An 18,635-nucleotide genomic window follows, 5' to 3' on the forward strand; every position below is an offset into this window, starting at 1 on the left:
CATATAAATGTAAGAATATGGTAATTATGTTTTGTGGGCAACAGTTATATATTTATATAAGCATTTGATATATTTTTCATATAACAAAGTCAACTCAATTGCAATGTTGAGATGTTTGTCAAGTGGCATAAAACCTGGAAGACATAAAATGACAGTATATAATCATGATTTAATCTAGTCTGAAATATTTTACTTCTTTCTATAGATTTGAACCACCTTTGCAACCCCTTCTCCCTTGCCATGCTTATAAACAGAATATACAATTCATCATCAAACTTTTTGTAAATATTCTCTTCCAGAAATATATGACCAATATGTGTTTTCTTTTCTATCATTAAAGAATTTAGTGCTACTTTGTTAACAGGTTTATTTGACAGACTAGAATCCACTTAATCATTCCTAGTTATTAGGAGCTTTGTGAATTCATTTATGACATATAATACAAACTGGGTGATAAATTAAGGTTTAAACAAATATCTGTGCATTCGTTTGTACATGTTTTCAGAAACTATATATTTTTAAAGCATAACAGAACTAGAGTTATCTAAAGAATAGTTAAAAACTAAATAATACTATGTAAACTGTAAAGAGTGTTGCTTGTTTTCCTGTCAACATTCAAAATAGCAAAATCAAGACCAACTTCTGTCTTGGCATCTATGGCAAACACAACCATTAATAAGATAATATTGAATATTTACAGTTACATAGACCAGAAATGTTTGGTTTCAAAATAATAAAAGACTAGAAACAACAGACAGTAAAGAGTCTTAAGAAGGGATTAAACTGAATCATCAACGTATTTTAAAGTAGAAAAAGTGTTTCCTTATTATTATAGAAAGAAGGTTTTTATGTTTCTTGTTTTTAAATGCAAACATTACTTTCAGCATAATGAAATCTGATACTTTGTGATTTGTAAAAGTTGGCCCACTAAATCATACATGTGATTTTAATGCTTTTGATTTTCATTCCCTTGGTATGTGTGTATGAGATGAGGACGGGGCTTATTTTTGTAGTCTAGGTACTAAGAAAATACAAAAAAAGTACCATGTGATAAAATTATAAAGCAGTGGTTCATTCTAATGAGACAAGTCAATCATTTTGATTCCTAAAAATATAGCTATATATGAACAAAATCAATAGAGGATCAGAGTTATGATAACCAGAAAGATGGAATGTTGCTTTGATAGGCAATTATCTTCATTCTCATACATAAATCAATTTGAAAAATTATGAATGGCATATAAATACATCTTTTCCACAGAAAACCTCCTATTCTACCACGAGAATATAAATCAGGATAACTCAAGTCTGATCTATTATTTGGAAATGTGTATTATCTTATGTATTGCATGTTACTAGACACATTTCAGAACCTTGACTTGTCTCAAAATACCTCTTGGGATTTCTTGTAGATTATATACAGAAGTTTTGTCTGAACAAACATCAAATTCTCTAACCAAATGTGGAAAAAAAAAAACAAAACATTGAGGAACCAAAGTTTCTTGTTGGAGAGTTACAGTGACTGTTACATATATTGTCACAGTTTCTTCCTGATCTAGTTTCTGGATTTCATCTCAAGTAAAAAGAAAGCCTCAGGTTAGAAAGATCAGGAATTGGAAAATTTCTCATTCAAGATATATGATAAAAATATGAATAATTACTCTGATATTACTATATTTTGAAAAGTAATAATTATTTTATTGGCCAATGAATACAGATGACAGGCTATGAATAATCAACATGTATATATCAGCCAATACACATCTTACATAAGGTTAATTCAGTTAAAAATTGAAGGAAATAGTTCATTTTTGTAGCCATTATTTTAAATTGTCTTTTGCTGAGACTGGCTATTTGCTTTGAATTCAACCTTAGGGCTCAGGCAAAGGGGGCAAGAAGGGGATGTGCATATTAATAGCTGTGAAATACAAAAGTAAAATCTTTAAACTTTCTTGTGGTTTATTTACATTTTCTACATTCACAGGTAATGCTCAATCATTTGTTAATTTAGGTAATCAATTTAGTAAAAGTATACTGGGAAGGAAAATCACAATGGCCATGAAAATCATGTCTCTGATGAGTCTCATTTGTCTTTTTAATTGAATCAAAATCTATCTTCTAAGCAACAGTCATGTCAGGCCCAGCTCACCTCCCATTCCAAACACTCCCACAAAGAAAGCCCAGTGGCTTTTAGAAGGAAGTACTAGGTAAAATACTAAATTCTCTGGGAAATATCTCTCCTCACTGCAGAACTACTATTTTAAATTGAGTCCATAATTGTCCCTTTACTGTTGGAAATACCTATTTGTGTCTTTGAATTCATTTTGCTTTTTTCAGTTTATTCTCAGCACTAGGCTAAATTTATTATGAAAGCATATTGCCCATCAATCAAAACATCTTAACACTAATCGTTTTTCGCTCATTTATATGAAATATGAATATACATATGTTTATGTATATATGTATGCTTCCGAATGCACATATATATCCAGATTCACCAGTAGATCTAAGCAGATATATATTTTATATAGATCCCAAATAGCCACATTGAGCCATCACACAAATGGAATAGCTCCTCCAAATTCACAAAATATTTCCAAAGTCCTTTGTCCTTGACCCCTCATAGATATGTAGTGGGAGATGGGGAGAGGCAAGCCAGACATCAAATCCATTTATTTTGAATCTTAAAATATCTTCAACATTTTGGTTACAATGTCGTACAGTGGACAAATTGGCATTCAGCTTGAGGTTTCAACTTTATAACAGGTCTGAGATCAATGACTCTTCCCTGGCACAGAGGAGACTGTACTCATCCATTTCCCAGATGATCTCTTGTATAAATAGGGACAAAGCTGAAACTGAGGTGAAGATAAACATCAAAACTGTTTCTGCTCACAGTTCCTTTACTAGACACAATTTAAACCAAGCATGGGGTCACCTGGAAGTTCCATTGTCAAAATGCGTCTTTGTGTGGCTGGTCAGATCTCTCTTATTTAGACTGGAGGGGAGGAACAGTTGGTTCTGTGGTCTTTAAGGTGGTGCCTCAGCATGTGTACCCCAGGTGAGCCAAAAGCATTAAAAATATATAGCTGACAAGACCAGGGATTCATTTGGTGATGCAAAGAAAAGAGATAATTTAGGATATTTGGTCAAATCACATCATCACAACCTCCACTTTCGCTTCTAGAAAAATCAGACCAAATCAGAAACTTCCAAGTCCCTGAATTGATTCCAGATTATAAAATCAAAGGCCCACAAATCTCCGACCTTTTCTCTTAAATGCATCTGTGAGGATCACTTTGAAAGAACAGACTGAGTTGTCGATTGGTTATCATTACTCTGTTTTACAGGTATATGCTTTTTGTCATATTGATCAGTCTAGCTTACTTATTTTTCAGCACCAAAAGAAAATAAATTAAGAAAAACAGGGAAAAGACAAAAATGTTGAGTAAAAATACAACACAAAACAAAATTGGTTATTCCAATCGTGCAAAATTTGCTTCTCAGAATAAAGCACTTCTTGACACAGTAACGTCCATTATATTCCGATCCCACCCCCACCCCTAAACCCTCCCACCCAACCAGAAAAAAATACAGGACTTAGACTGAAGTCATTCTTTTTTTTTTTTTTTTCTTAAGGCTATACAAACACAAAAAAAGAATGAGTTGCAAGAACCCTTCTGCAGGTGGTAGTTTCTTCTGCCCCTTTTTGTGAGTCCTTCAGCAAACATTGAGGTCTGAGTAACTTGTCTCATCAGGACAACAACAAAGTGAACAAACAACAACAACAACAAAAAAAAAGAATGGTCAATGATCCCAACAATAAAATCGGAAATTACAATCACAGGTACAAATTTCCCAGGTCAATAATTTCATTTCTCTTAAAACCACTGTCTTCTAAAACTAATGAGAGGAGCAGGTTCCAGAGGAATTGTCGATATTCAAAGTAAATTTTGGAATTTTTGGAGATCATTCTTCTACTGCCATAGTCTTACTGGATAGATGGTTGGTAATAAGTTTCATGTTCTGGCAAGGTCAGAGTATTATTAAGTGATGGATTCCTGGGTCCAGACCACACCTTGGGTTCCATCCCAGGGTGCTTGAATTTAGAGCGGAAAAACCAAGAAGCCAGAAAAAGTTGAATACTTCCATCCACCCATGAGGTTACCCCTTTCCAATTTGAGGTGCACTTTGTCTTCTCTTTCCATGTGCAGCAAAACACCATTGCTAGCAGCTTCTCTGGTAACATCCTGATCTCCAGCAAATGCTGAAATCACTGGGTAGCCATTTTGCATTAAACTTACCTAAAAGAAAAATCAAATAATTTTTGCAGGGCTGCATTGCCTATCCAGTAGATGGAGGTAGATTCTATGTGAACCTATTCTGTGGTGTCTCTCCCTGCCCCCCTATCCCCCTTAGCTTCATATATTCTGGGGATACATTGGATGGAAAGAGGCATTTACAGACTTCCTTACAGATGCTTCCCTGTCCCTGGATGAGATATATCTAGAATGGGAAAGAAAATTTTTCTTCTCAAATGGGAAGGTAAAAGAAAATGATCAAATGCTACCCACCTGGATAGTTTGTCTGTTATAGACTTTGACCACATGGAAACTGAAACTATAAATCCCTTTTCTTGGTGCTACAAATATGCTGGAAGCAAGATCAAAATGGTTGCCAATGTTTACTAATACCTGTAGAAAAGAAAAGAACAAAGAACCAAAAGCAGATCAGGCCCCTGCCTAAACCCAACCCCCATTCACTCTTCCATTAGCTATAGAACAATATGAAATCAGAAACCATCATTTTATAGCCTGTCCAGGAAGGAGATGGTAGCGCAGTTAAAACATCAAGAAGAGAAAGAAGTTGACTTCAAGGACTTGGAGTCGGCCAGAATTACTGAGACTATTTATGTCATTTGAAAGGGGTAATACGTAGCAGTGACCAAAAAGATCTCGATATCTGTAAAAGACAATTCAGAATCAGGGACTGGGTGACCAGGGAATTCAGATGCAAACCACAAAAACATGCTGGTGAAGACATAAAAATATTATGCTGTTGCAAGTGGATTGCAGCTTAAAATCATTGTTTAACAAAACAGGGTTTCATTCTGCCTGGGTTGAAGGAGGGATGGTGCAAAGGGAGAATGTAGAGCCCAGCTGAGACAAAAGAAATTTCAATAAATAAGTAAGGTGAGTTTATTTTAATTAAATTATTGTGGAGGGGCAGCAAGGAAAATTCTCCTTGCACCAAGATGCTTGTCAGAGTAAGAGGAATATTGCAGCACCAGAGACATATGATAATAACGATAATAGCAATAGCTTCATGAGCAACAGTATCATTAAAAGATGCAGTGAACTCACACCAAATACTTTCTTTAGAAAACCTTTAAGTGATATGTATAGTCACATTTTTTTAATGTTCCCAGTATTTGTGACCTACGAATCCAAAAGGATAGCCTTGTAAAAATTGCTGTTTAATTCCTTTCCTCAAGTCCTTTTTCAAATTTAAACAAAATAGCTCTAGAAAAAAGTAACAAGTTTGCATTTTCTGCCTGGAAGGGGCTGGGCTGTTACTTAAATTCATACAGTTTTAAAAAATGGACCACCTGACATCATTTTCCTCTCCCCCACCCCCAGTTCAGTTTTGTTCAGAAGAGATTCTTCCCATGTGGCAGAAAAAAGAAAATCTTGAATCAAGGTGAAATGCAGCCAATACCATTTGTATCAATGGCTCATCGAAGCAAAGTCTGCATCAGACTACATCCACCTCCGATTCCCTCAAAGCCACTTCACTTCCTCATCAGCTGCAGAACCAGCTTCTACACAAACACTCAGGAGTTTTAGTGTTAACAGCTTTATAGAGGAAGACCATTCTCAGCCCTCCCTGGAAAGATTTTTACTTTCTAGAGACAAAAAACCCAAAATAAAATAAGATAAAACTAAGAGAAAAACTTGAGTTCGTATCTTCCTTTGCATCACTTTGAATTTCAGGAGACTAATCAGAATACATTTAACTTGACTTGTGGAAGCCAGTGAGTAAGACTAGAAGGGAAAGGGTCTGGGGATTTGCTTAAGATAAAGAATAAAAAAACAATTAGAAGAATAACAAAGCAAACCTCCAGTCCCTAGTGGTTTTAATTAACCAGTCACATGAATACATATTGACTAATCCTTCGAAATGCAGATTTAAACAAACAAAAGAAATGTACTTAAAAATGAGGGTGTTAAATGAAGCATATATATGCTTACAAAATAATTAAGAAAACAAATAAATAAAAAGACAAAACGGTGGCCTCAAGAAGTGGGGAACCATCCAAGTGCAGAAAAAATAGGGGGCCAGCGAGTCAGATAAGTCTGATTCTTTGAGTATTTAACAAAAGCGTTAGGATAAAAGAAGACACAATCTATGAAGCTGTCTAGTGTGTGGAAATAAAGTACTACTTCATACTGGTTTGGAGAAAAGACAAAACTTATATGAAGTTTTTAAGATATAATAATAAAAATGTTCTCTTTCATCTGGCAAATAACTGAATAAAAATCTAGAAGTGAAGCGCAAAACAGCTCATATTCTGCAAGTCATGAAATTCTGCAGGCTGGACCTGCAGATCTTGGTGCTTTTGAAATGTGTAGCAAGTTACTTAAACCATTTAAAAATTGTACTTCCTTTACCAAAAACAGAAAATTTAGAATAAAATATAGCTAAACCCTGGTCCATCTCTCCTTTTTTCTTATGTATGCATTCATCCTATTATCCAAAGATACTCATGGATAAAATTATGATGAGCTAGAAACTTTTCCCGAATGGAGAATGAGTGATGATTTGGGAAAACAACTATGAGCTAAGTTGGTAGTGTTTCAGAAGAGAGTATTTCTTAATAAGAATCCCCTCATAGCGCAGGAAAACGCAAGACCATCGAGCGTTGTCCCTTTCTAAGTACACACACTAAATGTTTTAGGAACAGAAAGGCTTCTTCTGGAACTAAATAAAGTAAGTTTTGCCGTTATCTTCTCTTCCTGATTAGATTTTAAACCCGTCAATATTGATAATGGGAAGAAAGAGTGCAGAGGAACCATGTGAACCTGAGGAGATAAAGGTATGGGTGATGGAAAGAGGAGAGCCAGAGGCAAAGACAGAGAGCCAGAGAGAGAGAGACAAAAAGAAGAGAGTTCTGAAGGAGATAGGGAGGGAAGGGACGGGGAAGGGGAGAGAGAGAGAGAGAGAGAGAGAGAGAGAGAGAGAGAGAGAGAGAGAGAGAGAGAGAGAGAGAGAGAGAGAGTTACGATTAAAATTCCAATAACGAGAGAGACACAGAGACAGACAGAGACACAGAGACAGACAGAGACACAGAGACAGAGAGAGAGTGTCAAATCAAAGTGCCAGGAAGCAAAATATCATTCTTTAAAACCATCCCACATATATATCCTGTAGCACCAATTAGAAGAGCACCCTGGTTGGCTGGGCTGACCTGGTCGAAATAGATGGTCATGGTGCGGTTGCTCATTTCCGATGGTTCATGGTTGGTGCTCCGAATCGCGGAGAACGCTACCTTGGCGCTACCAGAGCGCACCGAGATCCCCAGGGAGGAGGTGACTGCGCCATCTGCGGACGGGCTGGAATCGCACACCACCAAGCACTTGCCCTCCAGGACTATGGGCTCAGTGTCGTTCTGTGCCCGCACGGGGCAGCCTGCAGGCAGCAGCAACAGTAGCAGGGCAAGCGCCGCCACCAGGCAGTAGCAGCAGCCTGCCGGCTCCCGCAGCGCCCCCCGCTGCCTCAGCTTCGGCATAGTCAGCAGCGGCCAGCAGCAGCCCCAGCGAGGCGCCAGCATTAGGGCGCCAAGGGGGGGGGGGGGGGAAGGCGTGGATAGGGGAAGGGAGGGAGGGGATAAGGAAGAAAAGGTGGGGTGAGGGAAGGTGGGGAGGGGTGGGGGGCAGATTGCTCTCCTTGATGCTTCTCCCCCCCCCCCTTTTTTTTTCCAAGAATCTTCAACGGAAGCTTAGGGTGGGGATAACCTAGGAATGGGATGGGGGAGGGGAGAAGAGGGGAAAAGAGGGGAGGGGGCGAGCTTTTCTTCTCTCCTCCTCCCCTCTTTAACGACGGTCAAAGCAAAGGAGAGTTCTCAGAAAGTAGTCAGAATCCGACCTGTCAACGACAAAGGGAACAAAATCTATATAATAAGAGATGAAGAAGAAAAGGGAAAGCAGGTGCTGGAGCCTTCCTCATCATCCCCTCCCAGGACACACATCTTTCACTCGCAAACACCGTCCACCCAATATCTGGTCCGAGATACTGAAATGGAAAACATACTTCCCAGTGTAAAAGAAAGTGTTCGGGGCCCCCTTTCCCCTTTTATCAACTTGCGGGGAACCTGTTATTTTGGCTAGGCAAAGGTAACCCACAAAGATAGCCTCTTTCCTTTACATCCTATACGTCCCCATTCTCCGGGAAGAGTAGTCTCAAGATGCAATTTAAATGCTTCCTACATTTCCTGAGATCTAAATTTCAATGCAATTATCTTGAAATTGACAGCACGGAACCCCTTTATTTCCTCTTAATTTCCTTAATTTCTTTCATATTTATCTTCGTTTTAAAATGTTTTTTTTTCCCTCCCTTATAATCTTAGGCGCTCGTGAGGAAGAAAAAGATGAAAAAGGGAGGAAATCCCACCAAATTCTGACTTTTATCTCCATTAAATTTAAAAAGTGATTTGAGTATATTGCTACCTTAGCAACCCTCTTTCAAAATCTCCGTATTTCTTCCTCTTAACAAAAGCGCAGGTGGACCAAAACCACTGACCTCTGTTTCCAAGCTTTCCCGAGCTTGCGTTCCAAACCTTTGAGCTCCCTCTTTCTGGCTCCCTCTCACCCTCTCTGGAATTCTGGAGAACCCCTCCCCCGTTACTGACAACTTATGCTTCGATTTGCACTTTTAACCTGTTTCCTGGTTCACTTTAGCTTTGGGGTTTGGACGAGGATCCATTTTTAACCTAGACAGTTCATTTCAATACACTTTTGAGGAATGAAAATCGGAGAATTCTTCTCCACTACACCGCCCAGCAACTCTTCCAGTATTCTTTCTAAGAAACAGAAGTTGCTTCTTAATTGTTACCCTTTTACTTAATTTCCCATTGGAAAAAAAAAAAAAAAAAGATCTCAATTATTTTCCCATGCTCTAAACGCTAGGTATGTTGTCCCGTGGTGATCCTCATCAAATAAACAAACAAATAAATAAATAAATGCGCGAAATAAGCAAAAGGATCCAGAAAAGGGGGGGGGGGGAAAGGAAGGGTGTAAGGGGTGGATCTTAGTGTATTGTTACCTGGTGAATCCATGTTAGGAGAAAACTGCTGGCTAGGTAGCTGTCCGTAAACTTGTATTGCTTAGAGAAAATGAGCCGAAATGGTGCTGGCAGAAGAAGAGGAAACCAGTCATCTCATTCTCTCTCTCCCATTGCCAACAACCTATCCTTCTCCCCCTCCCTTCTCCTTTTACACACATATGCCCGCACCCTCACAGCCTCAAACATACTTTACACACGAACACACGCTACACACTATACACGGGGGCTACTTTTTTTTTTTTTAATCAAGCCGACCTCTGCTCCTTTTCTAACCGGCCCTGAGCTCCCCGCAACATGCCCAGGTAGCTCATCTGCTCCGGAACCCCCTCTTCAGTTTTCTCCAGGGGCCAGTCCCTCCAGTTTCCTGACTGCATTGAGAACAGCTGGCAAACGCCCTGCAGTAGCAGCATCAGCATCGACTCTGTTGGTAGCCACCGCCTCCTCCTCCCACCTCCCAGCCCCAGCCCCTCCCGGCAACCCCAGGGTCCGACTCTCACCGAAGTACTCGGATCAAAATCCTCACTGAAGGTGCTCTATTTTTAAAGCCGTCCCCAAGAAAGGCACAAGTAGATTCAGTTCTCTCATTCCTTTCCGATTCCTTTTTTCCGTTTTCAAATCCACTCCAAGTTTTAACCCTGAATTGTAGGACAACTTTCATAATAAAGATATTGTCTTTTTTCAAAAAAGGGAAGTAGAGGAGAATTGAAAGGAAGGGGGGGCCAAAGAAGAAAAAGGCACAGGATTTTGCTGGCTCAGGCAAAATATTTGGGAATGCTGAGCCTGGGAAAGGTCAGATGTTGGCAAGGTTTGAAGAGGAGCAATCCGCCTGGGTTCATGTGTCTGCTGCTCCGAACCTCTGGACTCATTGCGCGCGCTGGCACTCTCCGCTTATTTATTAAAACGCCTGTTCAGAGCTCTCACAACCTGGGGACCCACACCATGCTTCTGCGGGTGCATCTGGAGGCGCAGCGCCACACTCTAAACATGGACATGGGGCGCCACCTAGAGGTTCTCTTCTGTATCCTGGCTTCCATCGCCCAGGCAAGGGAACTGATAGAAAAAGTATGGAACAGAAAGGGAGAAGGGGTCTAGAGAAAACCGATGAGGTTTGCTGGTTGGACTAGTTGACGAGTAAGAGACCCTAGGACATTGGGAGAAAAACAAAAACCTTCATCCTTAATTGCTGTCCCCTCACAAATCCAAACCTCCCCATTTGAACTTTTATTATTTTTGGAGTTTCTTTCATCTTTCCAAGGCTAGTGGTGCCAGAAGGATACGTGTTATAGGCAGGGTTATCAACAGTTATTATTGTTTGCAAAACATTTACACAGCTCGAAGGGCTGGAGGCTGTGTGCCAGCTCAAAGCTGAGCAAAGGAGAGATTTGAATAGGAACTCTTCTAAATTGGCATTTAAAAAGAAATCATTTAAGAGAAGCCTGCTTAGCTTACATTTTAGACTGAGTGGATGAAACATTATTTAGAAATTAATGTAGTCTCCTGAAATAGGTGAACAAGCCATATTCATAAAGGCATAGTCTCTGCGTTTCTTTGTTGTCTTAACTTCATATGTGTATAATCATTCTCCCTGTAGTTCCAAGTAAGGTGATGGACCACTCTTTGCCTATAGATAGGTTTTTTAGGGAGGCAATTTGAGGGTCTCTTTCTATTTATTCGGGAAATGAGTAAACTCCAATTTGCAGTCATATTCAAGTCACACACTTAGTGCACTGGCAGCTAGTGACAGTTATTACGCTCTTCCTAAAGCCCTTGTACAGTTATAATTGCACAAGACATATAGTATAGACCATTATCAGGTCAGCTCTCCATGTTCTGGCATCCTCATCCAAGACTCCTTAAGTAAACATTCACTTCACATCAGTTCCACTGGGATGACCCTGTAAGGAGTGGTGACAGTTGGAGGCTGCTGTACCTGTTATGTAGTAAATGGAAATAGGATGATTATTATAAAAGTCAAGGGAAAAAGAACATAAAAATTGCCCATGATAATATAACTTGTAAAAGTGCATGCCGTGTTGAGTATTTCACCAGTATTTCAAAATACCAAATTCACTTTAAGTTAAATACCTGAATTCAATTGTTTATCATACTTTAAGGATCTATAATTTTCTTGGCATTGGTTACTATTACATAATTTTTGCTTTGAGAATGAAGAGCCTAGATTTCTGTCTACTCCTTATGGGAATCTTCTCTTGTGGAAACATTTTACGCAGATTTACAACAGATGAACAACTAGTATATAAGAGAGTCAGGGACGGAGGGTTAAGTGATTTGCTTACAGTCAATGTGTATTTCAAAGTCGGAAGGTGAATTTAGATGTTCTTGAATATAACACTAACCCTTTATCCAAATGCCCTCATCTTTGTTTGTTTGTTTTTTTTTTTTGGCCAGTCATAAATATCATAAATAGTGATTAAAAAACATTTCTGAAAATCTATTTTAAAATTCCAGAGATTGGTTCCTGTTTGTGGTGAAATTTAAAATAGGAGAAATGGGAATAATTGGGAATTGGGAATAATTTGGAATAAAAGAATAATGTTCATAATTACTTTAACTTAGAAATTTCACTAACCATTTTTGATTATCTTTTCCTGACAAAATAACACTTTTAGCAATGGGATTTAGGGATCAGAACATGCAAAAAAAGAATGACAAGGATCCTGGGTGCATCATGGAAAATTAAGGCATAGGCTGGTACTAAATTTGATTAATTTGGAAGAGCTAATTAGGAAAAAATATCTCACCTATCTATTTAAACTTCAAAAAACACCTCCATTAAACACCTTTTTAAATGTTATGCTATAAACATTTATTTTTATGAATCTAAAAGTACAGTCTTATGGAAAAAAATTAATATCATCACCTTTGTTAAATAATCCCTTTTCTAAGTGGCAATGAAAACTTTCATTATGAAATAATGTAAATATATGTAGACTACTGAATTATGGAGTGAGAGCCATACTTATTCTTATATAATGAAATAAAAAAGGTGATGGACTTAATTTTAGGTATGAATATTTTAAGGGAAATTATTTCTTTAGAAAGATAGAAAGTGATCGGTTAAGTAAAATAGAGCTCTGTTTGTTGTCCTATTTACAAAGAAAAAGTAAATTAGAGGAGTTCAACTTAGTTGCATGAATTCTGCTGTACATGTTAAAATTAGTCTCTTTAACTTATATAGAGATTCTTTGATTACTAAAGCCTTTTTAAAGCTCATTTATGTTGTAATTCAGACAAAAATAATTGAACCATACCACACTCTATCTTGAATTATACTAATTTATGTTATTACTATCAATGTTGTTTTTCATTTGTTTCGGTTGTGTCTGACTCTTCATCACTCCATCTGGGATTTTCTTGGCAAAGATTCTTGAGCAGTTGGCCTTTTCCTTGTCTATCTCATTAAGCAACTAAGGTTAAGTGACTTGCCCAAGGTCATGCAGCCAGTAAATGTCTAAGGCCAATATTGGAACTCAGAAAGATGAGCCTAGGCACTCAATCAAATTAATACACGACCTAGCAGACCATTATGATAAATATAGTATTTAAAACAGGAGCACCAAATATGATAAATCTCCAACTTGAATCCTGAAACTTGAAGTACTTATATCATCATCATATAGAAGTCAAAAATTAATTTTTACCATTGTGACATTTTTATTTTTAAAATAATTTCCCAATTACATATACAATTTTAATAACTGTTTTCCCACCTTTAAAAATCTATGTTCTCTTTTCCCCCTCCCTCCTTCCAGAGATCACAAATTATATGATATAGGTTATACATGTGTGGTCAAGTAGTACATATTTCCATGTTCATCATGTTGTAAAACAATCACATATAACTTATGGAAGAACAAAATTCTTAAAGGAAATAAAGTGGAAAATGGTATGTTTCACTCTGCATTCAGGTTCCATCAGTTTCTTCTGTGATGGTAAATAGGCTTTTTTTTGTCATGAATCCCTTGGAATTGTCTTGGATTCTTATATTGCTGATAGTAATAATAGTAATAGTAAATAGTAATTCACAGTTGACTATCATATTTTATTGCTATTAGTGTGCACTATGTTCTGGTTCTGCTCACTTACTTTGCATCACTTCATATCAATTTTTTTCAAGTTTGTATGTTTGTGTGTTAGAGAGACAGAGAGAGATCATTTTTGTCATATCTTAAAGGCACAATAGTATTTCTTTAAAATCACATACTACTACAATTATTTGGCCCTTCTCCAATTGATGAACATCTCTTCAGTTTACAATTCTTTGCCACTATTAAAAGAGCTGCTATAAATATTTTTGTATGAATAGGTCATTTTCTCCTATCTCTCATCTCTGTGTAATACAGACTTAATAAGTGGTATTTCTGGTTCAAAGGGTATGCATAGTTTGATGGCCCTTTGGGCATGATTCCAAATTGCTCTATGGAATAATTTTATCAGTTTATCAGTTCTTTCAACAGTGTATTGGCATCCCAATTTTCCCATAACCCCTCCAACATTTTTCATTTTCTTTTTTGCCATCTTAGTCAATTGGATAGATGCAATGGTATCTCAGAGTTGTTTACATTTGCATTTTTCTAATCAGCAAACATTTATCAAGCAGCTTCTATAAGCCAGGCATTGCACTAAGCCAGGGAGATACAAAGAGGAAACAAAACAAAACAAACCAGGTCCTCTAGTGACTCACAGTCTAATGGAAGAAACCTCATGAAAACAACTTTGTAAAATCAAATCACATTAATTATATATTGAAGATAATCTCAGAAGCAAGGCACTCAAATTAAGGAGTACTAGAAAAGGCTTGCTGCAGAACACTGGATTTTGAATTGGGTCTTGGAGAATGTGAGGGAAGCCAGTGGGGAGAGATGAAGAGGGAGAGAAATCCAGACAATAGGGACAGCCAGTTTAAATGTATTGAGTAGGGGAGCAGCTGAGTGGCTCAGTGGATTGAGAGCCAGGCCCAGAGATGCCAGGTCCTGAGTTCAAATCTGACCCCAGACATTTCCTAGCTGTATGACCCTGACTCTGGGCAAGTGACTTGCCTATTCCTTACCACTCTGAAGCCTCAGAACCAATATACAGTATTGATTCTGAGATTGAAGGTAAGGATTTAAAAAAACTAAATTAAAAAAATAAATAAATGCATTAAGTGAAGAGATGGATTATTAAGATGGTGCCTGCCCATAGAAAAATGGAATTTTAGTTAGTACTTAAAGGAGGGAAGCCAGTAAGTAGAGATGAGGAGAGAGATTGCTTCAGGAATAGGAGAAGAATCAAAGAAAATGTGCAGAGTCTAGAGACAGAAGTCTTGTTCTTCCAATAGTAAGGAGGTCAACAATAATGAAAAGTGCTTGATAGTGCAAGGAGGTTTATAGTGTAAGAAGATTGAAAAGGTAGGAGAGGATGAGGTTATCAGGATAGAGGATTTTTAATTTGATCCTGGACATGACAGAAACCCTTTGGAGTTTAATGAGTAAAAGAGTGAAATGTTTGAACCCATGCTATAGGAAAATCACTTTGGTGCTTAAATGGGGGATGGACTGGAGTGGGGAGAGACTTCAGTTAAGCAAATCTACTGGCAGGCTACTATAGTAGTCCAAGTAAGAGGTGATAAGGGCTTGCATTAAAGTAGTCACAGTGTCAGAGAGAAGGAGGCATATTCAAGAGATTTTGCAAAGGTGTAACCAAGAGGCCTTGGCTACATATTGTACGTGGAGAACGAAAGAAGATAAGTAGAGAATTATATCCATTTATGAGCCTAAGGCCTCTGAAGGATGGGGTGAGATCTACAGTTAAAAAAAAGGAAAGTTAAAAAGTGGGGAAGGAAAATAATATACTTCTAATATTTATATTTGTTATTTTCAAATCTATAAAGTTCCATTATATTACTATATTATAATTTATTCTTTTATTCCTCAATTAGTCATTTCCAGGTTTTTGACATTATATATAAAATAACCATAACTATTTTGGAAGAATTAATTTATTTTATTTTATTTCCCATGACACATTTAATATATAATATGAAAACATATAACCTCAAGGAAATTAGAAATTTAATCAATATTGTGAGTTGAGTACATATTTTGATACTTTGCATTCTAATAATCATTAATATTCTCTTCCTCCTGTATATTATGAATTCTTTAGGGGCAAGGGATAGATTTTCTTTTTCTTTTCTTTTTTTTTAAATTATTAGGATCTAGTTCAATATATTATACATAATAAAATAGTCATTAAAAAGTTTTAAATCACATTAAAGATTCAGTGTAGTATATAATAGTAAGAAATGAATTTGCTCTTAGACCACACCGCATTGCATTCACAGGTTGTGATAATCACTTGTCATTTAACTTTGAACAGGTCAGTTAATCTTTCTGAAACTTCTTTCATCTGAAAAATAGGATGGTAATATAATCAATACGCATGTCAGTTGCTTGTTGTTAGGATCAAATGAAACTGAAGTACATTGCAGTTCTAATCCTGAGTAGAAATCTATCATTACTATTACTTTTCATTTTAATTTTGTTGTTATAATGATGAGGAAGATGCATTCTTCCTAGAGGTTCCATTGAAGTTCAGTGTCATTTTAGGGTCTTCATTCTTTTTGAGCTCCTGTTAATAATCTCTTTCCCCCTTCAGTGAATCAGATTCATATAGCTGTATAAGGCTGTGCTTTTATGATTGATTATATCTTGGGTAGTTTTATAGCAATTAAGGATTATCATGTAGATCTTGTCTGATCATATTCTTTTGCTTAAAAAACTCTTGTGGTCCTCTATTGCCTAGAGATAAAATACAAATTCCTCCTTTGGTTGTTTAAGATCTTTCATTATATTACTTCCCCATCATGGAGCAGACACTACAGTGAAACTGCTCTCCTGGCTGCCTTTATACATCTCAATCCCTCTTCTGTCTGTTCCTTTATTCAGACTTTCCTCACATGCATGGAATGTAGTCTCTTCTCATCTCCATCTGTTACAATTTTTAGCTTCCTTTAAAGTGTAGTTAAAGTGTCATCTTCTACATGAGTCTGTTGTCTTTCTTTGTATATATTTTGTATTAATTTACATGTGTATTTGCTATGGTCCTCTCACATCAGAATGTAGTTATACACTATGAGGTAATCCAAATTGATATCATTAGAGAATACTTGCTTCTCTCTCATCAAAATTATTTATTTTGTTAGCATTGCATTCTTGAAAGCATCACATTTCTAGTTGAATGATTTCCTCTATGTAAATTTAGGTTATAGTATTCAACTAACACAGGAAAAAAAGTTGTAGGGGAAATAGGAATAGGCATTTTACTTAAATATGGAGGGTTGCAGTTGAAGAATCAAATAACAGAGAATATAAAGGGAGTAAAAAAATCTGAAAGTGTAACTATGGAGATGGATGATGACAAATGGATGTGTGGAGGTCTTGAGGATGTGGGAAAGCTTTGAAAATAAGTTTACCTCTAAAATTTGATTTTCCAGATTATGTCAGTACAATTTTTAAAAGTCATTTTCTGACATTTTGCTGTCCAAGCTCTTTCCCTCCCTTCCTTACTTCTTCCCTTCTCACCCTCACCAAGAGAAGAGGTAATAGAATGTAGATTATACATATGTCAACATATGATACATATTTCCATGTTTGCCATGTTGTGAAACAAGACATATTAGAATGGAGGAAATAAAGTGAAGGATGGTATGCTTCAATCTGCATTCTGATTCTAACAGGAAGTTCCTTCTATTGTGGTAGATAGGCTTTTTTTGTCACAAGTCCCTTGGAGTTGTCCTGGATTCTTACATTGTTAAGAGTTACCTTATTCACCATTGATTGTCATATATTATTGCTATTACTATGTACTATGTCCTCCTGATTCTACTCACTTCACTTTGCATTGCTTTCTAGAAGTCTATCCAGATCATTGTGGCCATCTCATTCATCACTCCTTATGGCAAAATAGTATTCCATTACCACCCTTTACACAACTTATTCAACCATTATCCAATTAATGGGCATCATTTCAGTTTCCATTTATTTGCCGTCAAAAAAGTTGCTATAATTTTTTTTGTAAAAGTAGGTCCTTTTCCCCCTAACTTTGATCTCTTTGGGATATAGACCTAGTTGTGGTATTGCTGAGTCAAAGGGTATACATAGTTTGATGGCCCTTTGGACATGGTTACAATTTACTTTCCACAATGGTTTTATTAGTTCATAGATCTACCAAGAGTATATTACTGTCCAAGTTTTCCACATCCCCTCCAATATTTGTCATTTTCCTATTTTTTTGTCACATTAGCCAGTCTGACAAGTGAAGTGATACCTTAATTCTTATAAATTATATTTCTCTAAGAAATAGTAATTTGAAGCATATTTTCAAATGACTAAAGATAGTTTTAATCCATTTTCTGAGAATTTCCTGTTCATATTATTTAATTATTTTTTTATGGAATGCTTTGCTTTCTTATGAATTTGACTTAGTTCTTTGTATATTTGAGAAATGAGGCCTTTACCAGAAACACTAGCTATAAAAATTTATTCCAGTTTGTTGTTTGCCTTCTGAAGTTTGTTGCATTGGTTTGGGATGTTCAAAACCTTTTTAATTTAATGTAGCCAGTTTTCTATTTTATATCTTGTAATATTCTCTATACCTTGTCTGGACATGCATTTTTCCTTATCCTTACGACCGACAAGAATGCATCTTAAAGTAGATTAAGCAAAAAAAAAATACCAGAGGCAAAGTACCGTCTTCATAGAGATGAGGAACAAAAAAAATATTATTCAGGTAAAAAATAATAAAGACAAATTAGAAGAAAATATAAAGTAACTGTCCTAACTTTAAATGTGAACGGATAAGGCAATCTGCTAAAATTATAGAATAACAACTTATTTTTAAAAGATATAAATAGACATAGAAAAGATATAAAATTGGAAACGATATTTTGCTAAAAGGAAGTCTAATAAACAAATATTAATATTAAACCAATTGAATAGATGGGCGTTGGTTCAAATCTAGCTTCACACACTTCCTAGCAGTGTGACAGTGGGAAAGTTATTTATCCTAATTCATCTAGTTATTGCCCTTCTATCTTGGATTGTTACTAAGACAGAGAGTAAGTGGTTTTTGTTTGTTTGTTTTGTTTAAAGAGTTAATTGAAAGAAGGATGAATTTTCTTCTGCAGTTGAAAAGGCAACCTAACTCTCTAATGCCATCTATATATTGAAAAGTTCTTTAAAGTGACACCTGAATAGCTGTACAAATCTCAAGATTAAAGGGAACTTCCT

At 36.6% G+C, this 18,635-nt stretch overlaps 1 protein-coding gene across 1 annotated transcript; it reads right to left on the reverse strand.

Annotated features, from left to right (window-relative positions):
- Positions 1-4,106: 4,106 nt before the first annotated feature.
- On the reverse strand, positions 4,107-7,831 carry CBLN2 (cerebellin 2 precursor). The gene is made up of 3 exons (XM_044683385.1): positions 7,469-7,831; positions 4,575-4,694; positions 4,107-4,304 (listed from the first exon to the last, which is right to left on the reverse strand). The coding sequence occupies exons 1-3, from the start codon at positions 7,829-7,831 to the stop codon at positions 4,107-4,109; spliced, it is 681 nt and encodes a 226-aa protein (XP_044539320.1).
- Between the last annotated feature and the right edge of the window lie 10,804 nt (positions 7,832-18,635).

The sequence above is a fragment of the Gracilinanus agilis genome, chromosome 1 (assembly GCF_016433145.1).
Source record: "Gracilinanus agilis isolate LMUSP501 chromosome 1, AgileGrace, whole genome shotgun sequence".
In the NCBI taxonomy this organism is placed as follows: Eukaryota; Metazoa; Chordata; class Mammalia; order Didelphimorphia; family Didelphidae; genus Gracilinanus; species Gracilinanus agilis.